General features: G+C 32.2%; 2 protein-coding genes across 4 annotated transcripts; both read right to left on the minus strand.

The window, feature by feature from the left end:
* Window positions 1-313: 313 nt before the first annotated feature.
* Window positions 314-11,519, minus strand: LOC112710297 (histone acetyltransferase HAC12). 3 transcript variants are annotated; one of them, XM_025762458.3, is made up of 4 exons: window positions 11,449-11,519; window positions 11,248-11,319; window positions 9,229-9,455; window positions 314-662 (listed from the first exon to the last, which is right to left on the minus strand). In XM_025762458.3, the coding sequence occupies exons 2-4, from the start codon at window positions 11,293-11,295 to the stop codon at window positions 491-493; spliced, it is 447 nt and encodes a 148-aa protein (XP_025618243.1). In that variant the 5' UTR covers window positions 11,296-11,319; window positions 11,449-11,519; the 3' UTR covers window positions 314-490. The 3 variants fall into 3 exon arrangements, with proteins under 3 accessions (XP_025618243.1, XP_025618241.1, XP_072057964.1); XM_025762456.2 differs by having other exon boundaries at window positions 11,436-11,482; XM_072201863.1 differs by lacking the exon at window positions 11,449-11,519 and having other exon boundaries at window positions 11,248-11,426.
* Window positions 11,520-17,401: 5,882 nt separating this feature from the next.
* LOC112710298 (peptidyl-prolyl cis-trans isomerase FKBP62) lies at window positions 17,402-22,248 on the minus strand. The gene is made up of 13 exons (XM_025762459.3): window positions 21,804-22,248; window positions 21,466-21,552; window positions 20,921-21,181; window positions 20,763-20,837; window positions 20,600-20,680; window positions 20,281-20,475; window positions 20,090-20,182; window positions 19,839-20,014; window positions 18,972-19,094; window positions 18,733-18,879; window positions 18,524-18,651; window positions 17,758-17,863; window positions 17,402-17,650 (listed from the first exon to the last, which is right to left on the minus strand). Exons 1-13 carry the CDS (start codon window positions 22,006-22,008, stop codon window positions 17,600-17,602), a joined length of 1,728 nt encoding a protein of 575 aa, XP_025618244.1. The 5' UTR covers window positions 22,009-22,248; the 3' UTR covers window positions 17,402-17,599.
* Window positions 22,249-26,486: the final 4,238 nt, after the last annotated feature.

Genomic DNA, 26,486 nt, shown 5'->3' on the forward strand with positions numbered 1-26,486 from the left:
GTAAAAGATTTTATTAAAAAAGATATTTTTCAAGAATGGCATCCAAATAAATCCTTAAACTTTAAACAATTATAATTTTAAAAAGATAGTATAATTTTGTAAGACTAATACTAAAAAATACTTCATAGTTTTTAGAGAATTATATGACTTTGGACTAACTTAAGTTAACTCGAAATATAATTTGAAAAAAAAAAACCTACACAAATGTAGATTTTAAAATCTAAACCAAGCTCAAAAAACTTTAAGGAGCAAAAGTAGCTAACAATGGGTTAAGAAAACCAATCTAGATCAACCATCAAGAGTCAAGACCTCATAGTTTAACAAATCCATGCAAAATTAATGTTATGATCACATTGTATAACATTGTTCAGATAAAGGTTTAAAATAGAAATTTAGATTATAAGAAGTAATTGCTTTGGTCTTATAGAAGTCCTGCCATATAAAATAAAAATAAACCAAGTTTTGCTTATGATTAAGCCTTGAAGTTGATTCATATGATATACTCATTAATGCAGGTCTCCAAAGCAGAGAGATTGAGATGCACGTCATGCACATTTGAATTCGAAGCTGCTACAACAGCCTCCAAGACAAATCCCATTACTTCCGCTCTTCGGTTCAAATTACTCTGTCGCTTCGCTTTCGCTAACTCTGCTTTCATGGCTCTGAACTCACTCCAAATAATTAACAAAAATCAATTGATTACTTTACTAAAACAATAATCTTATATGCATGTTAAAAATTAATTATTAATCAATAAAAGTACATGTTAAAATATAAAATATACATTAAAAATATATAAAATAATATATATTATACATAAATATATAATAACTTATTTAAAAGTTTATTTTTTATACATGTATTTGAATTTCACAATGAATTAAATACTAAAATTAATCATAAAAAATACAATGTGGAATTAAAATATATCTATCTAAAACAAAAATGGAGATTATTGGATAGTTTTGGTAGATTTGTTTAACAAATCAATTTTTTTAGGAATATCAAGTAAATTTTCATTTGTTTTAACATTGTATTAAATCATGATTGAGGTCGAATGAAGTCGAAGAAGGTGTATCATACATTCACATTGTTATCGCTTGGATATAGAGTTGGTAATTTTAATCCTATCTATAGGTATTCAATCCAAATTAATCCATTCGAATAGAATTGACAATTCGATTTGCATTGAGTTAGATTGAGATGCGGGTAGGATCGGGTGTGGATATAAGCCTAACACAATCCGATCATACCACATCCGTGATATTATAAAATATGTTATTAAAAATTATTATACATATATAATGAAGTTGATGAAAATTGAATTCACATCTTTTAATTTTAATATGGATTTAATTTTGTATTTTATTAGTATGTTTATGAACTATGAAATGATTATATATTATGTTTTATTGAAAAATTTTATTTGTGGTGGGTCGAGTGTAGAACTTTAGAGTGTGGATAAAGTTAGAGTTGAGAGATTCTCAACTCTCAAATAGAGTATGGTTGAATTTTAGAGATAATTTAACCAGTGAGTAGGATTAAGATAGAGTCTAAAGTCTAAATCCTATCCTATCCTTATGATGCTAGCCCTACTTGGACAAAGACTTCAAACCCTATGTATTGTCACATCACTAACTCTAGAAATATTTAACAATTTTACTATCAATCATATTTAAAATAGTAAAAAATATTTTTGTTTTTAACGTACAATTTGATTTAATTTTATCATTAACATTTAAATTTAACTTTCTCTAATCTAGTCCTAATTCTAACTCAAATATTAAATTCTTAATCCAACTTTAACCTCAAACTCACTTAGTCAGAAATCTTTTCAAACCCATCCCTCCACCTTTATCTAACCACCACCACCACCACCACCACCACTGCACTACCACCTACACCACTATCAGCATTGTCACAACATTAAAATCCCCCTCATCACCGTGGTACCCCATCATAGTAGCAACTACCACACTCCATTCCCCACCCACACCATGATAGTGCGTTATTTGATGTCGTTCACCCCATTCATTAATCAATAATAACAACTCATTCCACTCTAGACTCTACTCAAATTTCTACCACATATTCCTCACCTACAACAATAGCAACTGATTTTTTTAATTAAAAAAAACAAAATTAAAAAAGACGACTAAATTCTTATTTTGATCCTAAGATTCACGCGATTATCCATTATGATCTCCGAAATTTAAAATTTTTTATAGTAGTACCCAGATTCAGGTCTCGACACCAGTTTGGTCCTTCAACCCTTTTAGACGATGAGTCAACAAACGGAATGTTGAGATGGCACCCTCCTTACCATGCTGGATGTTGTAACAACTAGCTGACGTGGCTTAATTTGTAGTTGTACCCAATGTAGCTCCAAGAACTCTAATTACAATCTTTTTCATCCCCCTTCCTCTTTTTTGTCTTCTTCTTCTTTTTCATTTCACAATTATCAATGACAACAACAATCCCACTACAATTACACTTCAAAAAACTCTCATTTTCTTCTCAAAATCACCCCTACTATATAAAATTTTCAATCCTAGCATTGATTCAGCATCAAAAAGAATATTACTGAACTTAATATCACTATAAATCAAAGGGGGCCGCAACTATGAAGGAAAAGAACACGTTTTGCTTTGTCCAATGCAACAGAGAAGCGCGAGTTCAAGGTACTTCCTATGCAATAGAGCGTCTTGGAGGTTTCCGTTTGCCATGAGGTTGTAGACGAGGAGAAAATGATGTCGTTTTGGGTTGATTAGAATTTCAAAACGACGATGATAAAGGGGGATTGGTGGATTCCCAAGGCAAAGAAAAGCTCATTGTGAAACTCACGTTCACCTTGCAGTGAGGTTGTTGTGGGGTCCATAAACTTCATTACGACAAGGGTTCTCACTGAAGGAGGGAGGGTGGTGGAGAAGATGGCACCGAAGCCACCATGGCCGAGTGGGAAAGAAAAAGAGTTGGTGGTACAATGAAAGAAGGAGTAGAAGAGCCGGTGTGGGGCTTGGAGTCATCTCCGACGGTGAAAAGAATGGTGCACTAGCGACGTCAGAGGAAAAAAAGGGGAAAAGGAGGAAGGCAGTGGTGACAGTGATAAGAAAAAGAAGAAGACAAGAAGAAGGAAGTTGAGGAAGATTGGAATTAGAGTTTCAAAGACCACATTGGGTACAAATACAAATTAAGTCACGTCAGTTAGTTGTTGCATCGTCCAATGTGGCAAGGGATGCCATCTCAACACTTTGTTTGTTGGCTATTGTCTGAAGGATCGAGGGACCGAATTGGTGCCCGGATCTGAATATGGGGAACCATTATAGGGGTTTTTGAATTTCGGAAACTAAAGGATAATCGCGTGAATCTCAAAGACCAAAATGGAAATTTAGCCTTACAAAGAAAGCTAGATAGAGGAAGAAGGAGAGAGGACAACGGTAGGGACGTTGAGAGAAAAAAGCAAACGTGGGGCCAGGGTGAGGGTAAAGGTCGAAGAACGAAAGGTAAAGGCGTACTTGAAGGGCGAGGCAGAAATAGAGGAGGACATGGTCATAGTTTTTTATTGTGGATGATGGCTCATGGCGGTGAGCCAAAAATCCACCATAAAATTATAGCGGATGGCATTGCAGAAAATGGCAAAAATGGCGTATTACCTAAAAAACACATATATATGTACAAAAAAAAACATGAAGAAAAATTACAAATATAATAAACTATAAAATCTATCTATATAAGTAACTTTCTAGTTATAAAACATCAAATTAATGTAGCAAATTTAGCAAATAAACATAACATCAAGTTCAAATGATAACTCAAAAGTCATAATGAAGCCATAAAATAGAAGACAAAAAACATAAAAACTATAAACCATCTAAATTCTAGCTCTCATCAACTTCATCCAAATTAACACGATTGTTATCGTGTCCCTCTGCCCCCCTCATCATCCTCTGATTCAGTATCATTAAATTGAATCTCCTCTTCTTATTCTTCTTCATTCAAAATTCTCTTCATCTTCAAATTCTGGTTCTTCTTCCTCTTCCACAATGACTGTCTTTCTTTTTTTTTTTGAAGCCTTAAACCACTTAATTCACCTTTTGCACTATCCCTTGCAGTTGTAAATTCTTTTTTTTTCTAATTTGTTGTCTTCTCCTAGTATTTGTCATAGGCTCATGTCCCCCATTGTTTCAAACACAAGGTTCCAACTCAAAGTGTTGTCATCTTGATGAACCAAATCAGCATCATCATCCGCATAATCATTATCTCGAAAGGTGGCAGTCCTAATTTCTCCAACTAGTCACTCATTACACTCATCAATGTCATTTAGTACAATAGGATTAACTTCATCTTTAAGGTTGTACATCTCGATGAGTTGTTGGTTATACTTTATGAAGACCAAACTTTCCATCCTTTCATGAACAAGCTTATTTCTTTTTTTTAGTATGAATATGCTCAAATATACTCTAATTACGCTCACATCTTGAAGTACTACAAGTCAAGTTCAAGATCTTGATAACAAGGTCTCGCATGTTTAGAGCTTCATGCCCATATGTCCGCCACCAAAATACTATAAAATTAAAATAAATTTGTCTAAGATTTTAATCAAACTAAATTATAAAGCTTTGTAAATTTATAACAATCTTATCGGGTGAAATCTTTTTCCTCTGAAATTTTGTAAAATCTGATCCAAAAAGTCCATAGCCAGCTTTGTATAGTGCTTGCTCCTCCAATATCTTCTGTTGCGCAACTTGACTTGGCACCAATCTAATGATGCACTCAAACCACCCCTTTATGACTTCTAAATCCATTCAATGTGAGCGTTACCCTAAAACAACTCGGGATTTAAAAAATGACTAGCTGTTACAACAGATAATAAAGTTGGCAATTCCATCTGTTGTCAATGATTTTAAAAACATCATTGTACTTGCTCTCATCATTAAGAAATGTTTTCATGATGCATTCTTTGGTCTTTTCTATTGCTTCATAAATATATCTCATTGGTGGCTTCTTCTCCCTATTAACAAGTCTAAGCACCCGAACAAGAGGGCCCATGATCTTAAGGGTGTACTTGACATGATTCCAAAAGGAAGGCATGATAACAATTTTTGTTGACTCCCTCTCGTTTACCTCCTTTGACAACTTATTCTTTGCCAATTTCTCCGAGGTGAACATTCTTCTCATATTTCCTTTCTCCTCATAAAGCCTTTCCAAAGAGAAAAATGAAGTGGCAAATCGGGTGACTGTATGTCTTACCAACTCCTTGTCATTTGTGAAGTGTCTCAACATAGATAACGTGCTAAAGTGATGATAAGTGAAGTTAACCAAAGAAATAACCCTTTTTATAGTTTTTTGAATTAATGGTAGCTTCCCAATATCCTCAAGCATCAAATCCAAACAGTGGGCAGTACAAGGGGTCCAAAACAAATTCGATCTTTTCTCTATCAATAACTTACCAGTAAGAACATAATTGCTCCCATTGTCCGTTACAACTTGAATAACGTTTTGCTCACAAATTTTCTCCACAACATCATCAACAAGCTCAAATAATTTCTCACCGATCTTCATATAATCAAAAGCATCAATAGACTTCAAAAATATTGTTCCAGCTAGAGAGTTTACAAGAAAATTAATAATGCTCCTTTGCCTTTTATCCATCTAAGCATCTGACATAATATAGCAGTCATACTTTTTTCATTGTTCTTTATGATCCTTCAACAATCCTTTACTGTATTCCAACTCCTCATTAAGTAGCGAAACCCTTAGAAGCATGATAATTGGGAGCAGGTAAATTAGGACCAAAGCTTCCAACAGCTCACAACATGTCTTGAAAACTCTTTAACTTCATTAGGTTCAATGGAAATCCCAGCTTGGTAAAACCACCGTGCTATGTATCGATGAACTCTACGAACTGCTTCCTTATGACATGCTTCCTTGATGTTCTGCTGCCTCAATTTCTCTCTTTTGTTTCTTGCAATGGCAATTTTAGGTCTTCTAACAAACAAGTCCATTAGACCTGTCATACTACTTGCACCCCTTCTAGCTACTGCCATTGGAGTTGGATTATGAAGTTCATCAATCCCTTGAGCATCTTCCTCTGGCAATCCAAATCCCAAACTCTCTAAGTCAAATTCTTTAGTATTAAAACTTTGTTCTTTGGTGCTTCCTGGTGTGGCACTTTGTCTTTCTTGATTCTTTTTCTGATTATAATACTCCCATAGTTCAGCAATAACATTCTTTGGGATCATTTTACATCCAGCAACGTTTCTAGGCTTGATCATTAAGTGCTATTTTGTCCGTGTAATGCCTCCTTTCATAATTTTTTCACAAAAATTACATACAGTGTCATTGGTATTTTCTTCTTCTTCAGTACCAATATATTTTCAGCATGGGTCAATTCTATTAGAACGGACACTTCAGGACCAACAAAGGCAATGCCAGTTGCAGGACCAGCGGAGGCAGACTTGTCTAGAAGTGGACATAGTGAACTGAATGGAAAAAAATTGTAAGAAGAGATGTTTAATACTGATTATTGATAACGTCTATAAAGAAAGGGTAATAGGAAAGAGAGAAAAGAAGGGGCAGCAGAGAAGTTGAAATAAGATGAACGAACCAGAGAGGGAACCATGGTTAACAGTGCAGCGGTGACGACGAGCGGCGCGATGAGTGACGGTGATGGGTGGCGCAGAGGGGAGCGTCGCAGAAAAGAATAGAGACGGAGTGAAGTTTTTGTAAAGATGAGGCAGAGGAGGGAGTTTTTGAATAAGAGACTGATTATTAGGGTTAGTGGGATCATTTAGATTTCCTAATTTACCAGAAACATCCTCAAATTTTTTTTGGAAAATTCGAAAAAAATCCACCATTTCCGCCATTTACATTGCGTTCCGCTATGGCGCCACCGCAATTGCGCCCGTCATGAAAACCACGTTGCGACGACCACTATATGGCGATAAGATCAAAACCCGCCATGCCATAAGGTTATAGCGCCACCATAACCGCAATTTCAAAATACTAGACAAGGTAGAGAATGAGTGAATTTTAAAAGAAAAATCGCAAACATTAAAAGTATCTTAAAAAAATCGTAAATATTAGGGACAAAAACATACTTTATTCTATTTAAAATTTATAACTTAAGAATATGTAACTTCTAGTTTTAACTAGCATTCTCATGACAATCAATTTTAAAATTAATATATTTTCTATATATATATATTTGTGTGTGTGTGCGCTATTTTGGTGGATATAAAAAAAATTAACTTTTTCTTAAGTCTAATTATCTTATTTTTACGTGGCGGAATGTATGTTGTAAAATATAAAAAAGAAGGTAAATTATACTTTTGTACTCAATTTTTGAAATTTTTTTAAAATATCCTTAAATTTTAATTTGATTCAATTTTATCCTTAATGTTATAATAAATTTTGATTTTGCACTTGCCTTTAATTTTTTAATGATCAAAATAAAGTCAATATAATTTTACTAATTTTGCCCCCTCTTATATTTATCATCATCAGGTATTATCTTCATCTCTCAATCCCATCAGTTTAGGGATGGCAAAACTCCCCAAAATATGAGAATTTTCATAGAGATCGCTCCAAATGAAGACTCGAAGACGAAAAATTTTCTCTACAAAAATGGGGATGAAGATAAAATTTCTCCGAAGCAGATGCGGGAATCCCCGTCTCATCCCCACTAAGTCTCGAATTATTAGATTTATTTAAATATTCTTAATAATTTATTTTTAATATAGATTTTTTAGTGATTTTACATAATATATATATATATATATATATATATATTGAAAAATCTAATTCTAATTTAAAAAATATCTTTCCTTTTCTCTATAACATTAACAGTGTGCTGTCCCACATTTTTAATCTCTTCTCTCCAAGACTATGGTGTATTATTTTATATTTTAGAACTTGTAATCTTGGACAATACTTTATTTGTATGTTGTAATAATGTTTTGTGATTTTTTTTATTTTTATTACAATTTTCATATAAATTATTAATATAAAAAGATGGGGAGCGGATCCCCGCAGAAAATTGGACCCTGCAAAAAATAAAGATGGGGCAATATTCTCCCATAGTGGAGATCGAGACGGAAACGGAGAACAAATCTAGGGGCGGAGCCAGAAGTAAGGAGGCATCCCCGTCCCGCCTTACCCTATTGCCATCCCTACCCATCACACTATACCACCATAATAACAGTGCACACCACCACATCATCACAATACCAGTGGTCACCACCCCACCACCCATACTAGGTGCCTCCTACCCCTTAGCCATGACACCACCACCAAACAATGTTATCAAAACCACACTTTCTCACCTCAATGTCACCTTTCCTTGGCCTCTTCCTTCAAAAAAAAATTTCTCTCTTTTTTTCTGTATATTTATAATTTTTACTAATTTACTTCCTTCTACTATCATGGCATCTCACTTTCACCATCATCTCACCTTCATCCTCCTCCAACGCACACTCTATTTTTCTCTGCGAAATTTCATGGCACTTTCTTTTCTTTCTTTTATTTCGATATGTTTTTTCTTTATCTGTATCTTTGTTATTGTTGATTTTGTGTATGTCGATAGTGGTGGTAGCAGTGGTGATAATCGAGTTAGGATTTGTGTGTTGATTAAAATTGGGTGGTTGATTGTTAAATGGGGTGATTATTCGGTAAAATTGTTGAGATGATGTTCATAATGATAATGGTGGTAGTGGTGGCTGGTGGCTAGAAGAAATGAGGGTGATTCAATTTTTCGTGGTGGTGGATGAAAGAGATGGCAGTGAAATGAAAAAGGGTGGTCTAGTAAAATCGTTTTGACGATGATAATGATAATGGCGATGGTATGGTGGTGGTGGTATTATCTGTAGGTAAAAAATAATAACAGATTGTCGAAAGTATAAGAGATGATGATAATGATGACGACAATGATGTAGAATTAACAAAAATAAAATTGGTAAAAAAAATTGACTTAATTTTTATTGTTAAAAAATTAGCTAAAAGAATAAAAATAAAATTTAATTTAAATAATAAGATGAAAAATTGAATCAAATTAAAACTTGAACATATTTCTAAAAATTTTTTAAAAATTTAAACATAAAAGATTTATTTTATCTTGTAAAAAAAAAAAAGAAATGGGGGTGTAAATTAATATATTAAAAGATCTTAGATCATAACTAAGTTTCACTATAGTAATAGGTTAAGATAGGCAAGCATGGATGATAGACAAACCTGCAACAATGTACTTCACACTCAGGATCTGATGTGTTGCAATATTTAGCATGAAGCTTAAGCAAATCCCAAATTTCCATGCATTCCGAACAATCTCCTTCATCAATACCAATCATACAATCTTCCTTATGCCTGATAAGTTTCCTCACCCTCAAACACTTTGGAAATGTGCAACTTAAAGTTTGACAATATGATGCATGTTGAATCAGGGCAATTTCTCTTCTTGTCTGTATACAATTATATCCAAACATATTTAATAAAAATGAGTTAAATAATCAGATAAGAGGAACCTCATAATATGATGATTCAAGGGTGATGTAATATTTGCAAATTTGAATTTTTAGAAAAAAAAAACACTGAAATTTTATAAAAGCAACAGAAATTTTATTTTTAAAAAACAACAAATAAATTTTATTAGAACAACATATAAGTTTTGTAAAAATGATGCAAAAGCTTTTAAAAATAGTGAATGCAGATCGAATATGGCCAAAATCTCAATCTGATCCGTACTAACTGTAATTTTTAATCTTAGATCCGATCCAATAGATATATTTGCGGATCAGATCAGATCTCGGATATATCCGCAAAATATATAAATATTTAAAAAGATTATTTTTATTTAAAAAAATCAACAAAATACTATTTTTCTACTCTTTTAAACATATTTACTCTTAAAATATTATTAAACGTATTTTTTTTAAATAATAAAAATAAAATAATACAACATATATGATCATTATTAGTTGAAATAAAATATAAAAAGAATATTCACTTATTTATTTATTTTTGTGAATCTGCGAATACGTGGATACCTACATAAAATCCGTAATCCGATCCGATAATCATGCAGATCGGATCGATATTCGCAATTTTTAGATCGAATTCAAATAAATACTACGGAGATACGAATCGGATCCAATCCATGAACACCCCTAAAAATAACACAATTATAAAATCTTGTAATCAAATTTCAACTATTTAATATATATTTGATCTCTAAAACAAAACCACGGCCTTGTCTTTTGGGGAATTGGCCAAGGATTTGGTTGAAAATCACATTGACATAATAAAATATTAATGGATTAATTTTGGGTAGACTGAATGATCAATTAATTTATCTACTTAAATAAATGTTAAATTTACAACAGAATATTTTGTAGCCTATTAAATTAAGAGTACTATAAAAAAAAATAAAAACAATAACAATTTGTTGTTATATACTTATATCTTTCTATATGGGTACAATATAATCAATAGTTGAAATTTGATTACAAGTTTTATAAAATTTCTAAATCTAAGAGCGCATTGTTAATGTAAAAATTCAATAATCACATATTTGTATATATTTATACGTTAAAAAAATCCAAATTTTGTTTTAAATTATGAAAAATTTATGAATTTTTTAAATAAAATAATTAACGATTTCTTAAAAATTATCATTTGATTCATTTACTCCTAAAAAATTATTATTGTATTTTTTTATTAAAAAATTAATCTAATGTACAACTCTCCAATTTGACATAAAAGCTCAAATTTAGATTTTTTTAATTCAAATTTGAAGACAATGTGATCAAAACACTTGCTATCGCATATTTATTTATTTATTTAATTTTTATCAAATATAGAGAGACTCAAACCCGTAATTTTTAAGTGAGTATAAAAAAATTATACTATTTAAATTATAATTCGTTGGCTATAGCCTATATATTTTGCAAATTAAATAATAATTTAATTATTTTTCAAATCACGTATCATATAAAGAGATTTTTTAATCACAAGTTGTTTACTTTATACATTGTTTATTTGGTTTACAATATAATATATTTATATATATATTTTGTCGTTGCTATAAACGAGATAAATAATAATATAAGAAATATAAATAATTAAAAAAATATATCAATAAAAAATAAATCTAATTAATTTATTTAAAAGAAATCCCCAAGGAGATATTCACATGTTTATTGAAATTAATTAGAGATTTTGAATCAAAAGATGAAATCACTTAATAGTTAATACCTCAATTGTTAAGGTATCTCCATTATCCTGTTGATGAAGATTGGCCATCGAACAAATTTTGTCAGCCACAAACTAGGGATGTTTAAAAAAAAAAAAAACAGTCAAAGGCCATATACTAATTAAACAGATAAACCATAGACTTTGAATCTTTGATGATTCAAGATAGAGAATGAGAAAGAAATAACAACCTAAAGCTCTTACTATGGTCAATATGTTGTAAAAAAAAATTGTGACGGCTTAGCAGCACAACTTTCACAAGAGAAGTATTTATGTGAGACAATCAATGAAACCTAACTCTAAACGGTGTCGTATACTTAAAAATTACTTTTATTATTAACGAAATCCATATCCATTTTATTTTTTTTAGTAATATTTATTCATTACTTCAAAATATTCATTTATTTAATATATCATAAATATTTCCTTTTTTAGTTTTCCCTGAATGGAATCCTATGGTAGTGTTTGTTTTGTCATACATGTCCATCAAGAGATGGACACGGTGGTACATGTCCACCGTTTGGTTCATTAGACATAAATTTTTGATGGACACGGTGACACACAGAAGCACATAAAATACATGTCTTTAGTGTCTCTCCTTTAACCTAAGACACTAAGACACAAATTATAATACACAAACTTTTCTAATCTTATCCCTTCTTTTTTTTCTTTAATTCAAATTTTATCCTTTTTCCCTTATCCTCTCATCTTCTCCTTTCTCTTTTTCTGATTCACCTCCTTCTATCATATACTCTCATCTTCTTCTCCAACTCTTTCTTCATTCAACCACAGTCTCTCTCCATTCCACTTCTTCGCCGCCATCATCGTCGCCACTACTGTCATCTCTTCCTTCATACGTTGTCGCAACCACTGTCGCGTTCCTTTGTCACGCCGCCTCCGCTATGGTTGTCTTCTCCGTTCTCTGCCTCAGTGTCGTTGTTGAGGCTTCCTCCCATGTTTGATATTGAGGCATTTCTAAATCAAACTCGCACCTCTCTTTCCAGATCTACCTCCGTCTCTCTTTCACGCCGTTGCCTCTCTTCTACCATATGGTCATCTATTTTGCTGTTTTTTTCTTTCCAGTTCTTTGAGGGATTTTTTTGTGATGAGAATAATTGTCTGTTTTTAATTTCAATTTCAATTTTTTGTTTGTGACTGTAATTAGATCGTGCTTTTTGCATGCGAGATGAGAAGAAGATAATTGGGGGGAGAGTTCTCTGTTCTTTTTATTTATTTTTTATTTAAATTTTGATTAATCTTGTTGTTAGAGTGATTTTGTGTTAGTTTGTTGATTTGTTGAATTGAATTTGTAATTGCATTAAAAGTTATTAATGGTGATAATCTGAGTTAACATAACAATGGTGATGGTGATAGAGATAGAGATGTGATAATGATGATAGGGTTATTAGTGTCATTTTATTAAAATTGTAATTTGAATGCAGGGTCCTGTACTTATATACCAAACAAGTTTAAGATTTTTATGTCCTACTGTGTCTATGTCATTTTATGTCTTTATGTCTATGTCTTATGTATTTCTACCCACTAACCAAACGGAGCCTATATGCTTCTATGAGTATGACACTGATTTATTTCGTCCTTCCTAGGTGAGAAAGTTTAGTGGGAATTGAACCTAAAGTTCTTCCCACATATCTAATTTGAGTTGTCAATTGCGCTGCATCACGTTGATCTAAGGGTATGATTACGAAAGAGGATTTGGATCTTCTAAGTGACGAATTTTGTAACGTTGAGAAAGTGATTCAATTTAATGGGACTAATCCAATTCATAGTTTTAGATTATTATGTTTTTAATATTACTAGTTGTTTCTTGACTTGGAATAATAATAATAATAATGGGGAAGAATGGGAGGAGAGTATGAGAGTGAAGATGGTGGTAAAGAAGATGGTTGGAAACACCATGAGGAGAAAGAATGAATGTTTTTTATGCTGACAATGATTTAGGTTTGAATACAATTTAAAGATAATTTAGGAATTAAAAAAATGGAAAAGTTCTACGTACAAGTGATTGGGCCTTGTAAGCATTACAAGTCAACTAACCACTAACTCCCTAAAATACGCTCCTAGTATTAGTCCCTTACACGCGCTATATAACAGATCCTGCGTTTCCTTCTTCGTTCTTCTTCTTTTCAAATTTCTTTGTTCTTCTTCTCACGCGTCTTTCCCTGCTTTTTCGATCGTTTTTTTTCCCTACTTTCTCATTGGTTTGTTCTTCGTCATTGACGTGAGTTCCTCTCTCTATAACTCCAGCTTCGTTTTCTTTTCGATTTTCTGGTTTTTGAAATTAAAATTTGAACTCGTTTTGAAGATAATGGATGATTCAACCTCAGATTGTCAGCTGAATCAGGGCGAAGTGGATTATGAATTTGAATCTAACGAAGTTCCTGAGGTTTGATTTACATACGATTACTCTTAATTTTGTTGCAGTTACTTGTATAGCATTGTGTAGCTGACTAATTCGTGAACATTGACTGTGAAATTAACGCGTGAACATAAATCTGTAGATTGAATTTAATGTATTAGTTTTGATTAATTATCTGCAATTTATAGCAGACGCTCGGGTATAGATCAGAATTTTTTTGGTGTATTTTAGGGGAAGTGTGGGTGTATTTACAGTTTATGTCTTTTTTTTGTTATTTTAGTTGAGTTGTTGTCATTTGGGTGTATTATATCAGACATGATTGGGTGTATTTTTAGTTTTTGACATGGTGTATTCTGCAGCCTCTCTCTGCTGTTGATGACCAGTTTGTTCCCAAAGTTGGAATGACCTTTACCACCCTTGAAGATGTTGAAAAATTTTACAGGAATTACGCCAAGGCTGCAGGTTTTTCTACAAGAGTTCGGAGTACAAATAGAAAGGAAAACGAGATTAAGAATCAATTGATTACATGTAGCAGAGAGGGAAAATGAAAATCTAAAATATCTCTGACCGAAAAGACGAATCTGACAGCCAGTTTAAACTGTCCTACAAGAATTTATATACACACATTGAAGGATGTTGGTGCTTGGATCATTTCAAAGGTTGTGCTGGATCATTCACACCCTTGCTGTCTAAGTAAAACAGAGATGCTCAAACAGCACAAGAAACTAAGTAGAGATGCTCACGGACGTGTTATGAATTATCAGTTTAGGGTACCGGCAGCAGCGGATAACTCTTTGGGTGTATAGTTACAGAATATGGGTGTAAAAACATTGTTGTTTTGTATGTATTTTTGTGAATTTTCTTGTGTTTCACATTTTACATATATATACATATATATATATATATATATATATATATATATATATATATATATATATATATATATATATATATATTTCACAATATGTTGTTTATGTTATAAAATATTGTTTGTTTTTTTTTATTATGATTTAAGGGTTTTAGGGTTTAGAGTTTTAGGTTTTAGGGTTTAGGGTTTAGGGTTTATGGTTTAGTTTTTAGGGTTTAGGGTTTAGGGTTTAAGGTTCAGGGTTTTAGGGATAAAGCATCACGGGATAAAATTTTGGGTGTATATTCAACTTTATTTGGGTGTAAAAAATGTCAGTTCATGGGTGTATATTTGGTTTGATGTTTTCCTTCATATTATAGTACCTGTAATTTAGACATTTGGTTTAGGGTTTTAGGGTTTAGGGTTTAGGTTTTTAGGGTTTAGTGTTTAGGGTTTAGGTTTTAGTGTCTAGCGTTTAGGGTTTATGGTTTAGGGTTTAGGGTTTTAGGGATAAAACATCAGGGGGATAGAATTTTGGGTGTATATTCAACTTTCTTTGGATGTAAAAAATATCAGGTCATGGGTGTATATTTGGTTTGATGTTTTTCTTCATATTATTGTACCTATAATTCAGATATGTTGAATACAGCAGAGAGAATTTTACTCATAATTGGCAAATTTTTACAGCATGTGTTCAATTTGTTACATTAATCAGTTATATCAATCATATAATAGTTACATTAATCAGTGTCAATATCCTTAGAATCTATCTGACACTTGGGTGTAAGTTGTGTATTCGTTTGCATTAATCAGTGGTGGGATGTGCATCAGGCTACCAAATCCCAAATCCCTAACAATTGTTTTCTTCTCCTCGCTCATGTTTCTGAATTTCTCATTTAATAAATGGGTTGCACACTTAAGGTCTTTGGTTTGCTATAAACAAAGCAAAATTATAGTCAGATATATTTCTATTATATAAAACTGATTTCATCTAAGACATATATTTGTTCTTATATTTTTTTCATCTTGGTTTCTACCTGCCATTTTTTCTGAAATAAAAAATACACCCATAGATATCAGTAAGATACACCTTATATATATATATATATATATATATATATATATATATATATATATATATATATATATATATCAGTCAGATACACTCATAGATATCAGTCAGATATCACTCAAACATGCATTAATATACAAGGTCAAGCAATATACACCCATGGACAAGCAAATATTAGAATAGTTGCAACTGTTTACTATATTACAGTATATCAATTCAGAAATATACACTCAACACATTATGCCATATACACCCAACAAATTATTCCATATACACCCACCAAATTACGCAATATACTCCCAAAAATCAGTTACGAGAAGAACTAGAACAACAAGAACAGTAACACCTAGAACAACTAAGAAGAATAGTATAACCTAGAACCAAGAATAACAGTAAAACCTAAAACAAGTAGAACATTAAAAAACTGTAAAATGATACCTAGAACAAGAAGAAGAGTAGAATCTAGAAGAACGTAGAAAAACAGTAAAACCTAGTTCTTCGATTTCGAAATGTGAAAAATATACAAGATCAGTAAAATAGTAACGTACCTTGAGTAATATATCTTCGTTTTTTCTGGAGATTGTTGATGGAGAGTTCTATCTTGTGTTGATGGAGAGTTCTAATCTTCGCGACGAGTTCTATCTCTGCAGTTTGCAATGTTGCTCGAAAATGGACGGTTTGTGTTTTCTTTGAAGGGTTTGGAGAAGTGGAAGAGTGCGCCATTAGGGAGCGCTTTTCGCGAAGCGCAATCGTTGAGTGGAGCGCGTGTATTTTACGCTCTCTTCAAAATGAATGACTGCGCATGTGAATGAAGTCTGGGCTAGAAACTTGTAAAATTTGTAGGACCTTTTTGTTTGTATGTGTAGCAGGCCCATTAAAAAAAAAGTTAAAATTACAAAAATAACATTTTTTTCACCATATTAATTACTTAATTAGCTGTTACAATGCTAGTGTAGTAGGAATCCGTCCAACTTAATTTTTTGATGGCAAACAATGGACGAAAAAATATTTTAAGTTGCGTTTGTTTATAAAGATAGGACACTGAGACAATGATATAAAAATACAAAATTGTATTTGATAGAGGAGATATAGACAGGGACAATATGTCCAAGACACTGAATTAGTGTATTTTTTATTTTTTTTCATTATTCTTGTTTACAAAAACACAAAAATTTGCATCTCTATTCTTTATGTCTTATTCTCAATGTCTTGTCTTATCATATTCTCATATTCTTGTCTTATCTGTTTTAAAAAATAAAAACAGTCTTAAAAACTACTATAAGTTTTAAAATGTAACTTTGAGAACAAATTTAAATAATTATTAACAAATTTAAATAATTATTAATTTTAAAGATGACTTTAAGATTCAAATACAATTTAAAAAACCACTATGCTCTACATGATCCCAAACTTAAAAATTTTTAATGATTGAAGTAATATATAATGGAAAATAAATATAGTATACCAAATATCTTGATTGCATTGGATTATTTTACACCAAACTCTAAAAAAATTCTCAAAGTGAGATCATAAGCTATCTTTGAAGACTATATATACGTACTTCTTAACAGAATTTCAATTTCATAAATTAATAAAAATATAATGTTTCCTGAATGTAAACTAAAACATACAATTTAAATTTCTGTTTCTAATCTCATTCATTTTATTTTATATTTTATTTAAATCTAGTCTAAAAATACTTTTTTATTATTTATATTTTAAAATTAATGAATTAACTTGTAAAATTTGTTAATGTTTCGCAGCCTTGTAACTTATTTGAAAATATTTCCCGAGCTCGTGTAAAAACGTAAATAACGAATTTTTATTTAAATGAAAAAAATCCAAATAACTACCATCTATATGACCAAAGTAAACATTAATTTTATAACTTCACGAAGACAAATTTCTTCCCGCTGTTCTATTAGAATAAACAATTTGTCCCTGTTAACAAAGCCAACAAAATTAAAACGTTGACCAAAGCAATACTAATAGGAACGAAACCAAATCAAGGCGGACCCAGGAACTAGATGAATTTCCATCGTGTATTTTCTTGTTCATTTTATGCCTTGTTGTCAATGCTCATGGGTTTTGAATCCGTGGAGGCAGGTTTCTGCAGGTTAAACAAATGAAACATTAATACACACAAGTCAGGAACACCAAAACAAACCCTTGTCCTTAACAGTAGATAAAGAGGTGATAGATCGATAGAATACTCACTTCTAACTTGGTCATTTTGCTGAACATATTTCCATAAAATTTTGCCTCTTTTCTGTTGTACTCCTTCATCTTTTCCTTCAAAATCCTGTACTCTAGCTTAACATCCCTGGTTTATATTCATCAGAACGAGTTATAGTGATTATTTATACATCCATAGATGATATCTATAAAATAACAAGAATGATGCATGAATCGCAATAGTGTGTTAGACACCACTTCCATATATATATATATATATATATATATATATATATATATATATATATAGAGAGAGAGAGAGAGAGAGAGAGAGAGAGAGAAGAAAAAGCAAGAAAAGTGGTGTCTAGCCCATTTTTGCAGGACCATCTCTATTACCTTTTTTTGTTTTCGCCTGGGGGCCTTTGGGGGGGGGGGGGGGGGATAATTCTATGGTAAAGAAATTTGTGTAAAGAGAAGTGTATAAATTTATTTTTAAAAATTAATAACAATAAAATGACACATTTTCCCAAACTAGTATCTAACTATCTATTGAGAGTAAATCTTTATCTCTTCACCATTTTTCCTTCACTATAACATGAACCTTAAAAGAAAAGATTCATTAATATGGAGAGATGAATAACACAAGATATAGGATAAGAGCAAAATCATAGCTTTCTATGTCTTAACATATCAGCGGAAAAGGGAAATTCCTCTAAAAAAATGATGAGCATTATACCAAATGGATGCCAACTGTCTAGTCACATAGAGGTGAGATTAAATCGAAGTAAATTGCAATCAGAAAATATACCTGTTATTAGGGTCAATCTCAAGTGCTTTCTTGATATCAAATTCTGCCAAATCCAAGTCAGCTAACTGGATATATGCTTGTGCTCTTCTATAGAGTGCTTTCACATTTGTGCTTTCAAGGTCCAAAACCTGAATGTCCGCATAAAAAAAAAAGTTGTTGTTTATTATGCAAGGGTCGATACTATACAAGATGAGATACGAGAGCCATACCTTCGTACACAATTTCTCTGCTTGTTTATAATCTTTCAACTTCAACTTGCAAGCTGCATCATTCAAATTGCAAGCAATCTTCAAGTCCTTGGCACTCTTCTTCTCTTCAATGCTGAAGTTGGTATCATATTCTATGAACTTAATAGCCTGCAAAAAGGTTTTAATATTAATATCCTCAAATTACAATGAAACAAATTGAATATAGGTGTATATTCCTGTATATGTGCGTGCATGATTACCTTCTCATATCTTTTAGAAGCTTTTGCATATTTACCAGCTCTAAACAGTGCATTCCCTTCTTCTTTCTTCTTACCAGCAGCTTCAATTTTCTCTGGAGTTTCCATGTCCCAAGATTCCTTATCCTATAAGAAATCATGAAGATTGTTTCAAGGTGGGTATATGAATAGATACAATGAATGGGTAAAACGGGATAGTAAAATGGTATGCCATTATTCTTATTTTGCCTTTTGTGCCAAGAGCAGCAATTCTCTGGACAGATTTCCTCAAAGTTACTGTATATTTGACTGCTCCTATGTTTTAGGAAGAATATGCAAAACAGATTTAAGAATGAGTAGAGAAATCCAATTAATCTTTTACGCCCAATTGGTAAGGCTTGACGAAAATTGAGTAGTATATAAGAGATGGTTCTAATTAACAAGTAACTGGTATATAGGAATAAAAACAAGCATAAAAGGAGAAGCATATCAAAATTTAGAATTTGCAGGTAATATAAGAAAGTGCAGTTTTATTATGCTATTTTTTTCAGATTCTCACTCATCAGTACTTTCTTTGGAATTATGTCCAACAGCAGTTGCATGCTTAATATGAACGTTTTAAAAACCAAAGTGGGTATTAAATCACAAGATCTCTATTTGGATTTGTACTAATCATATCTCTGAGAACCTGTGATTGACTTGTCATTGAACTGGAAAATTTTCAAACTAAAAACATGGCCCACGTTCTGAACAGTTCAACCAATCAATTCAACCCAACTTTTAAATTATTGGCAAGTCTTTCTTTACAAAAATAAAATTTCTTCCACTGAAATTGTAACACAAATATGACCAAATCTTAATAGATCTCATAAGTCTCAGTTTTCGGCATACCTTCACAAAAGATACTAATTCAACCTCATAATACACAGTGGAGTCAGGTGGAACAACTGCCAATTCTTGCTTGGATTCTGATGAACCAAACGCATACTCAGGAGCAATAGTCAACAGTGCTACCTCGCCCTTCTTCATTGTCAACATGGCCTTATCAAGCCCCTCAATTACTTGCTCTGTTGAACACATCAAATATTCACTTCTCTAGGCATAAAAGTATATTTGGAGTTACATTGAGGAATTTCTATTACCCTCATCTGTTTTGAATTCAAGTAGTTCCCCTTCACCATCATGGCCCTTCTTCACAAAAATAGTGCCATCGTGCAGCTTACCAGTAAGTTTCACTGAGAAGATACAACATGAGAGAGAATCTATCAGAATCAATGCAATAAATCAATTGATAAATTAAAAATCACTATTCATGATGTCAATAAGAATTCACATTTCACAATGGATCCCTCATTTGGACGCTCATATCCTTCTCCTTCAGTAAGGATCTTTTTCATGACCTTCTTGTCATCAGTTACATTGGTCACTGTCTTCCAAGAGACTAACTCAAGAGTAATCAGCAATGTTGCATTTGGTGGAACAGCACCTTCATCACCATGGGCTGGCCTACCCTTCTCGCCAAATCCATCTAATAACCCAATAAGAAATGAATTAATAATTGATCTAAAATGAAATGAAGTTATGAACAAAATAGCATTCATATCTTTTGCCAAAACACACAATAAAAAATCACCAAATCATTGACAACTCACATTGTGGCTTTACAGTCAAAATTACTTTTTGTCCCTTCTTCATTGTTTTGATGGCCTTTGACAATGCAGGGCAAAAGTGACCTATCATAAAGTAACGACTAACATAAGATACAACACAAGCATAAGTATAAATTGAGATAACAAAGATGTGTGCCACACTTACCGTCTTCTACTGTGAACTCTACCCCATCAGATTTCTTTACAAGTGTTCCATCTTCAAGGCGTGCCTCATAATTAACTGTGGCACCAAGAGGGCAACACATAGTAAGGTACAGATGTCGACGAACAAACAGAGAAATCAAATATGAGAAATATGCATACCCAGAACTTCATCAGGATCCTTAGGGTTCTCCCATTTCTCTCCCTCAACAAGTATCTTCTTAAACAAACCACCATCCTTACATATGTCCTTCACACTAGTCCAAGACAACAGCTCAACATCAAATTGAAGAGTTGCTTTGGGCGGAATTGTGGGAGGAGAACCGGATTCACCATAAGCTAGCTCAGGTGGGATGGTGAAAAGGGCATTTTCACCTTTCTTCATGCTTCTAATACCTTCATCCCATCCTTTAATTACTTGCCCTACATATTTGAAAGTGTCACTTAGAAATATATTAAATGATGACTAGAGGTGCATCTCATAAATGTGCATCTATTTGGTGCACTTTAGTAGTATCAGCTGCACAAAGTTGATTTCACATTAACAATCAAAACAACACAAAATCCATCAAACAATCCTGCATTGCTAACAGCTAAATCAGTTCATAAACCAATCAAGCAGTCACTCTTCCAAATTCAAAGCTTTCAATGACAACATCAAAAATCCTAACAAAATCAACAAAGATTAAAGCAAGCACATCACTCACCTTGTCCAAGTGTGAACGTGAAAGGGGCTCCCCTATCTCTGCTGGAATCAAACTTGGTGCCATCAAGCAGAGTCCCGGTATAGTGAACTGCCAATAAATAAATAAATAAACCAAACAACAATAATAAGTAAATTTTATAAACGAAATACTATTATTATTATTATTATTATTATTATTATTATTATTATTATTATTATTATTATTATTATTATTATTATTATTATTATTATTATTTCAAAAATGAATTTGATGTTCACTCAAGAAAACAATGTAACCGAGAACAAATCCAATCGAAGCAAACGAAAAAGGAAGAAAGTGAAAGAGAGAGATATTTATACCTTGGACTTCATCACCGGCTTCAGGATTCTCCCATCCTTCACCTTCTTTGAGGAGCTTCTTCTTCAATCCAAGCTTGCCAATTTCCTTCTCCTCTCCGACCTTGAGAACGGGGAAATCGTCGTCCATTCCGACGCCGCCGCCGCCGGCGAAGTCGAAGTCGTCGTTCATAGGCTCCGCCATCGGCAAGTCGAGATCTTCGTCCATGTCAGTGCAATGTGCTCAGAAAGATCACGTAAGTGGAGAAGTGAGAGCGAAGAGAGGGTTTTAAAACGAAGCGAGCGAAGTCACCAAAAAAAAAAAAAAAACGAAGTGAGCGAAGGATCGGTTGGGATTGTTCCAGAGACTTCTATGGGAAAGTCTACTTAGAAAAAGCTATGACATTTATTATTCACCCATGCTACTTAATCAGTAATTTTTTACGGAATATTTATTCAAATTGGTCTCAAAAAAATTTGAAGTGAACGTTTTGGTCTCAAATAAAATTTAATTACGTAATTAGTCCCTAACTTTTGTTAATGTCCACTATTTTAGTCTTTCTATTAGTTTTTCCATGAAATTCTAATGGTAGAGTCCAACGTGTCACGTTCAAGTGATGAGTCAGCCGTTAAGTGCCACATGCTTAATCAAGACGAATTAGCCCCTATTATGAGTAATGCTAAACGCCGTGTTTTGGGAGTAGGGCACGAAAGTATGTGTCATTTCGTTAGTTGAGTGGCTTTAAAGGTCCATTTTTGTCTTCCTCCCTCAAAACGAAATTACAACCAACACCCTCTCTTCCCTTAAGTTTTACAAAGAAAGCCACCACCACGTGAACCGGTAGTCAATCTTCCGACAATCTCACTGACATTGTTGACTCAAGACTTTGTACCAGACGAAGTTATTGTAGAAGAAGGTTTTATCGGTCTATCGGTCTTCATCGGTCAGGTTAGTATATCTCTTCTCTATTATGATGCGAATAGTATAGTTGATCATCGTTGCAATTGTTTGAATGTGTTTACCTTGTGTATCTGTTTCTGGTAGTAGAAATTAGTTACTGAAAAAAGTGTTTTTAAGTTCTCCATTACTATAAAAATCAGTTATTGATAAGTGACGTAATGCAAGCATATGAGTTTAACATTAAAAAGATTTAATATTTTGTGGTAAATATACTTTTTGCATTAATTAATTTAGTTATCACAATTAGAAAATTAAAGTTTGAGCAGTTATTGTTTAATATGAAATTGCTCTGTATAAATTTGTGTTCTGGTTTTCACATTTTATTCCATGTTTATGGATTGTAGATGACTGAGTGGGTTATCCCTGCCTTTCAACATGAGGAGAGTTTTGTCAAAGATAACAAGGATGAACTACTTTATATTAATGGAAATGTAAAGAAATTTCCTCCTTTGGATCTTGATTTAGTGAATTATTTTGATTTGAAGAAAATATTTGAAGAACTTGGCTACCATGCATACAAAAAGATGTATTGGTATGACCCAACAACTCCTAGTTATGAAGCAGGCCTACATCCTATATATGGAGACAAGAAAATTAGAGAGATGTGTGACAAAAAGAGGGAGGACAAAGAGACGGATGAATTGTGTCTGTTCTTTGATCATCCAATTATGGAAGATGTTGCTTTTGAGGATAGCGATGATACTGATGAGCATAGTGAGGCCGAGGTCTTGTCTGATGAACCAATTTCTGACAACGATAGCTATAATAGCTATGAAAGTACTGAAGACGAGGCGTATAAACTCCCACCTCCAGAATTTGAGGATGACACCGATGATAGCTATGATAGCTTTGAAGATGAATGACTCATAAAGAAAACAAAGAGAAAAAGTGGCAAAAGAGATAAGAAGGGTAAGAAGAAAGCTGTTAGAAAAAAGGATAATGCAAGGAAGTTTTAGGCGCACACTACTAACTCATCCAACCAAGTTGCATCAGCAATAAGTTTTAGGCCTCCAAGACCCAAACAACAAATTCTGAGACCTCATGTAGCTCCAGTCACTACCCCAACACCTCCTATAAAGCTTGTTTCGGCTCCAAGACCTTTACCTCCACCAACTTTAACTACTCCACCTACAACCCCATTTGCTCCAGTGCCTAGGTCACTCCATCCGAATCAGATATCAAGAGTCTCTCTAGAAACAGTTGCTGCTAGAAGCTCTGGAACTGCTGCCAGAATATTCAAGTTCATGCCTACACCAGGACTCAACCTCCAAAAGAAGAAATGATATTGCTCTGTAATATCATGTTGATTGTAGTTATGTTGTTTAGTTTATTAAGACCCTTTTGTAATAGATTATGGTTATGTAGTGCATTTATGCAACTTTAAGCTATGTTTTTGGAATGTTTCTTTGATATTAGCAACAGATATAAACTAGCTAGGAGTAAGTTTTTTGTTAGAATATTCAGAACTTTGATGCTTGATTTCAAATATATGAAATTATAGTTATTAGACTATTTTAATAATTATGAGTGATGTGATTTGTATTAAATTAGGTTTTTGAAACATTATTTTTTGTGAATGCATATGATTCTAATATTGGGCAAAGAAAATTTCATTACACAATTCTGACAGACTATAATATTAGCAATTACACTTTGATTAATTATTCAATTACAATATATCCATACATAATAAGCACTTAATTCCCTTCTTTTCCTACCTAACTATATCTTTCCTACAAAATTACAAACCAAAAAACCTAGCATGAAAAATAACACATTTTTCTATTGACTGCTCCACTTTCTCCTTTTACTTATATTCTTAGTTTTCTTCTCTCATTCATCTACCAAATTTTTCAACTTTTTCACCCTCTTTTTCAGTACAACATTATGCTGGCTACCTTGCATTTCATGGAAAAAAAAACTTTGTCAAACCATATAAAAAATTCACAATGTGAAAGATTCTCCTACATTGAAGGGGAAAATATACAAAATCAGAGTTAACCCATGAATTTTGCAATGCATAAAGAAGATACCATATCTAATGTTTCTTACCCTATAATAAGGACAACCAAAGAAAGGTCTTCTTGGATTCTTATCTGTTCCAGATTCCACAACAATGGCATAAGCTCCACAGTGGCATCTTGGATTCTCCCCTCTTGCAATTCCAAATTTCGGGCCACCTGAAACACTGCTAGCACTACCATCTCCGCTATCTCTAATAACTCGTTGACGATAAGAACTTGCTGAATTCCCTCCACTTGCTATGGTTACACATTTTCAGAGTAGCACACGACGATGATTATGACCTTCACACCGTTGTTTTAGGATTTAGGGCATCATACAAGAATAAATTTGTAGTTGTATTTCTAGGGACCATTTTGTCTTTCATCTCACGTGGCGTTTAACAGCTGACTCAACACCTTAACATGATACGTTGGACTATACCATTAGAATTTCACGGAAGAAACTAATAGAAAGACTAAAATGACGGACGTTTACAAAAGTTGGAGACTAATTAAATAATTAAATTTTGTTGGGGACCAAAACGTCCACTTAAAAATTTTTTGGGAACCAATTTAGGTAAATACTCTTTTTTACATTTTAGACAAATATTTGATTAATAATAATTTATATTTTATATTTATAAAAATTTATACAAAATTTATATTTATATTTATTATTTTTATTAAATATAAAAAAATCGAACCTGTAACTTCCTAATTGAGTATGAAGAAACTATGCCATTTGAACTATAATTCATTGACAAATTTATACTTATATTTACTAAAATTTATATACATAAATTAATATAATTTATATTCATATCTATTAAATTTACACACAGAACTTAATAAAATTTATTTATAAAAATAATTTAATATTTATATTAATTAATTATTAATTTAAAATTATTAAAATATGTTAGTTCAATAGTTCTCAAGATTTTCTATTTATTATTTAAAAATTATTAGAATTAATTTTAATATTGTTTTATATATTCATTAAATTAAATTTGTTTATTCAAATAAATTTTTAAATAATAAATTAATGTTGGATTTTCTTGTTAGTGTTTTTTATTGATACTCAGACATACAAAAAAATTGATACTCAATTCCTATAAATCCTTATACGGAACTACTTTTAAATTGCTCTAAACCATGTGTATTTGCTAAAGAAAGTTGGATTAGACATAAAAATATAAACATATAATACAAAAGGACTTTTTTTTTTCTTTTTGGTATTGATAGGGGTGCTCAAAATAAAAATAAAAGAAAAACCGAAAACCAAACTTAAATACAAGACAAAAAAGAAAAAACTTAAATCACATAAAACTATGCTTCATGTGTTTTAACTAAACCCCAAATTTTTAAGATTTTTTATTTAAATAAATATATTTATTATTAAAATAAATAAATTTAAAAATTATTATAAAAATCTGTCCCTCAATTTTATCTCGTTTACACTGTAAACAAAATAATTTTGAACGTATTTCGTTTACACTGTAAATGAGATAAGGCACGTGCACGTGACACGTGTATATATCATTTACAGTGTAAACAGGATATGTTTTAAATTAATGTGTTTACAATGTAAACGAGATATAGTAGGACAATTTTCAACAGCTACAAAAGAATGTGCAACACTTGACATTCTCCACAAACATTTCATATCTTCTTCTCTCTCGTTTTTCTCACAAAAAGAAGGCAAAAATGTTCAATAATAGCGGATATATGGTTGTGTGTGTT

The sequence above is a fragment of the Arachis hypogaea genome, chromosome 9 (genome assembly GCF_003086295.3).
Source record: "Arachis hypogaea cultivar Tifrunner chromosome 9, arahy.Tifrunner.gnm2.J5K5, whole genome shotgun sequence".
Taxonomy (NCBI): domain Eukaryota; kingdom Viridiplantae; phylum Streptophyta; class Magnoliopsida; order Fabales; family Fabaceae; genus Arachis; species Arachis hypogaea.

Coding starts and splice junctions, on each gene's coding strand:
- LOC112710297 (XM_025762458.3), bottom strand. CDS start 11,295: ATGGCCAATCTTCATCAACAGGATAATGGAGATACCTTAACAATTGAG. Junction 9,456..11,247: donor GAGATACCTTAACAATTGAG/GTATTAACTATT, acceptor AATTGTATACAG/ACAAGAAGAGAAATTGCCCT. Junction 663..9,228: donor TGTGAAGTACATTGTTGCAG/GTTTGTCTATCA, acceptor GAGTGAGTTCAG/AGCCATGAAAGCAGAGTTAG.
- LOC112710298 (XM_025762459.3), bottom strand. CDS start 22,008: ATGGACGAAGATCTCGACTTGCCGATGGCGGAGCCTATGAACGACGAC. Junction 19,095..19,838: donor AATTAGTATCTTTTGTGAAG/GTATGCCGAAAA, acceptor GATTTCTTATAG/GATAAGGAATCTTGGGACAT. Junction 18,880..18,971: donor CTTCTAAAAGATATGAGAAG/GTAATCATGCAC, acceptor ACCTTTTTGCAG/GCTATTAAGTTCATAGAATA.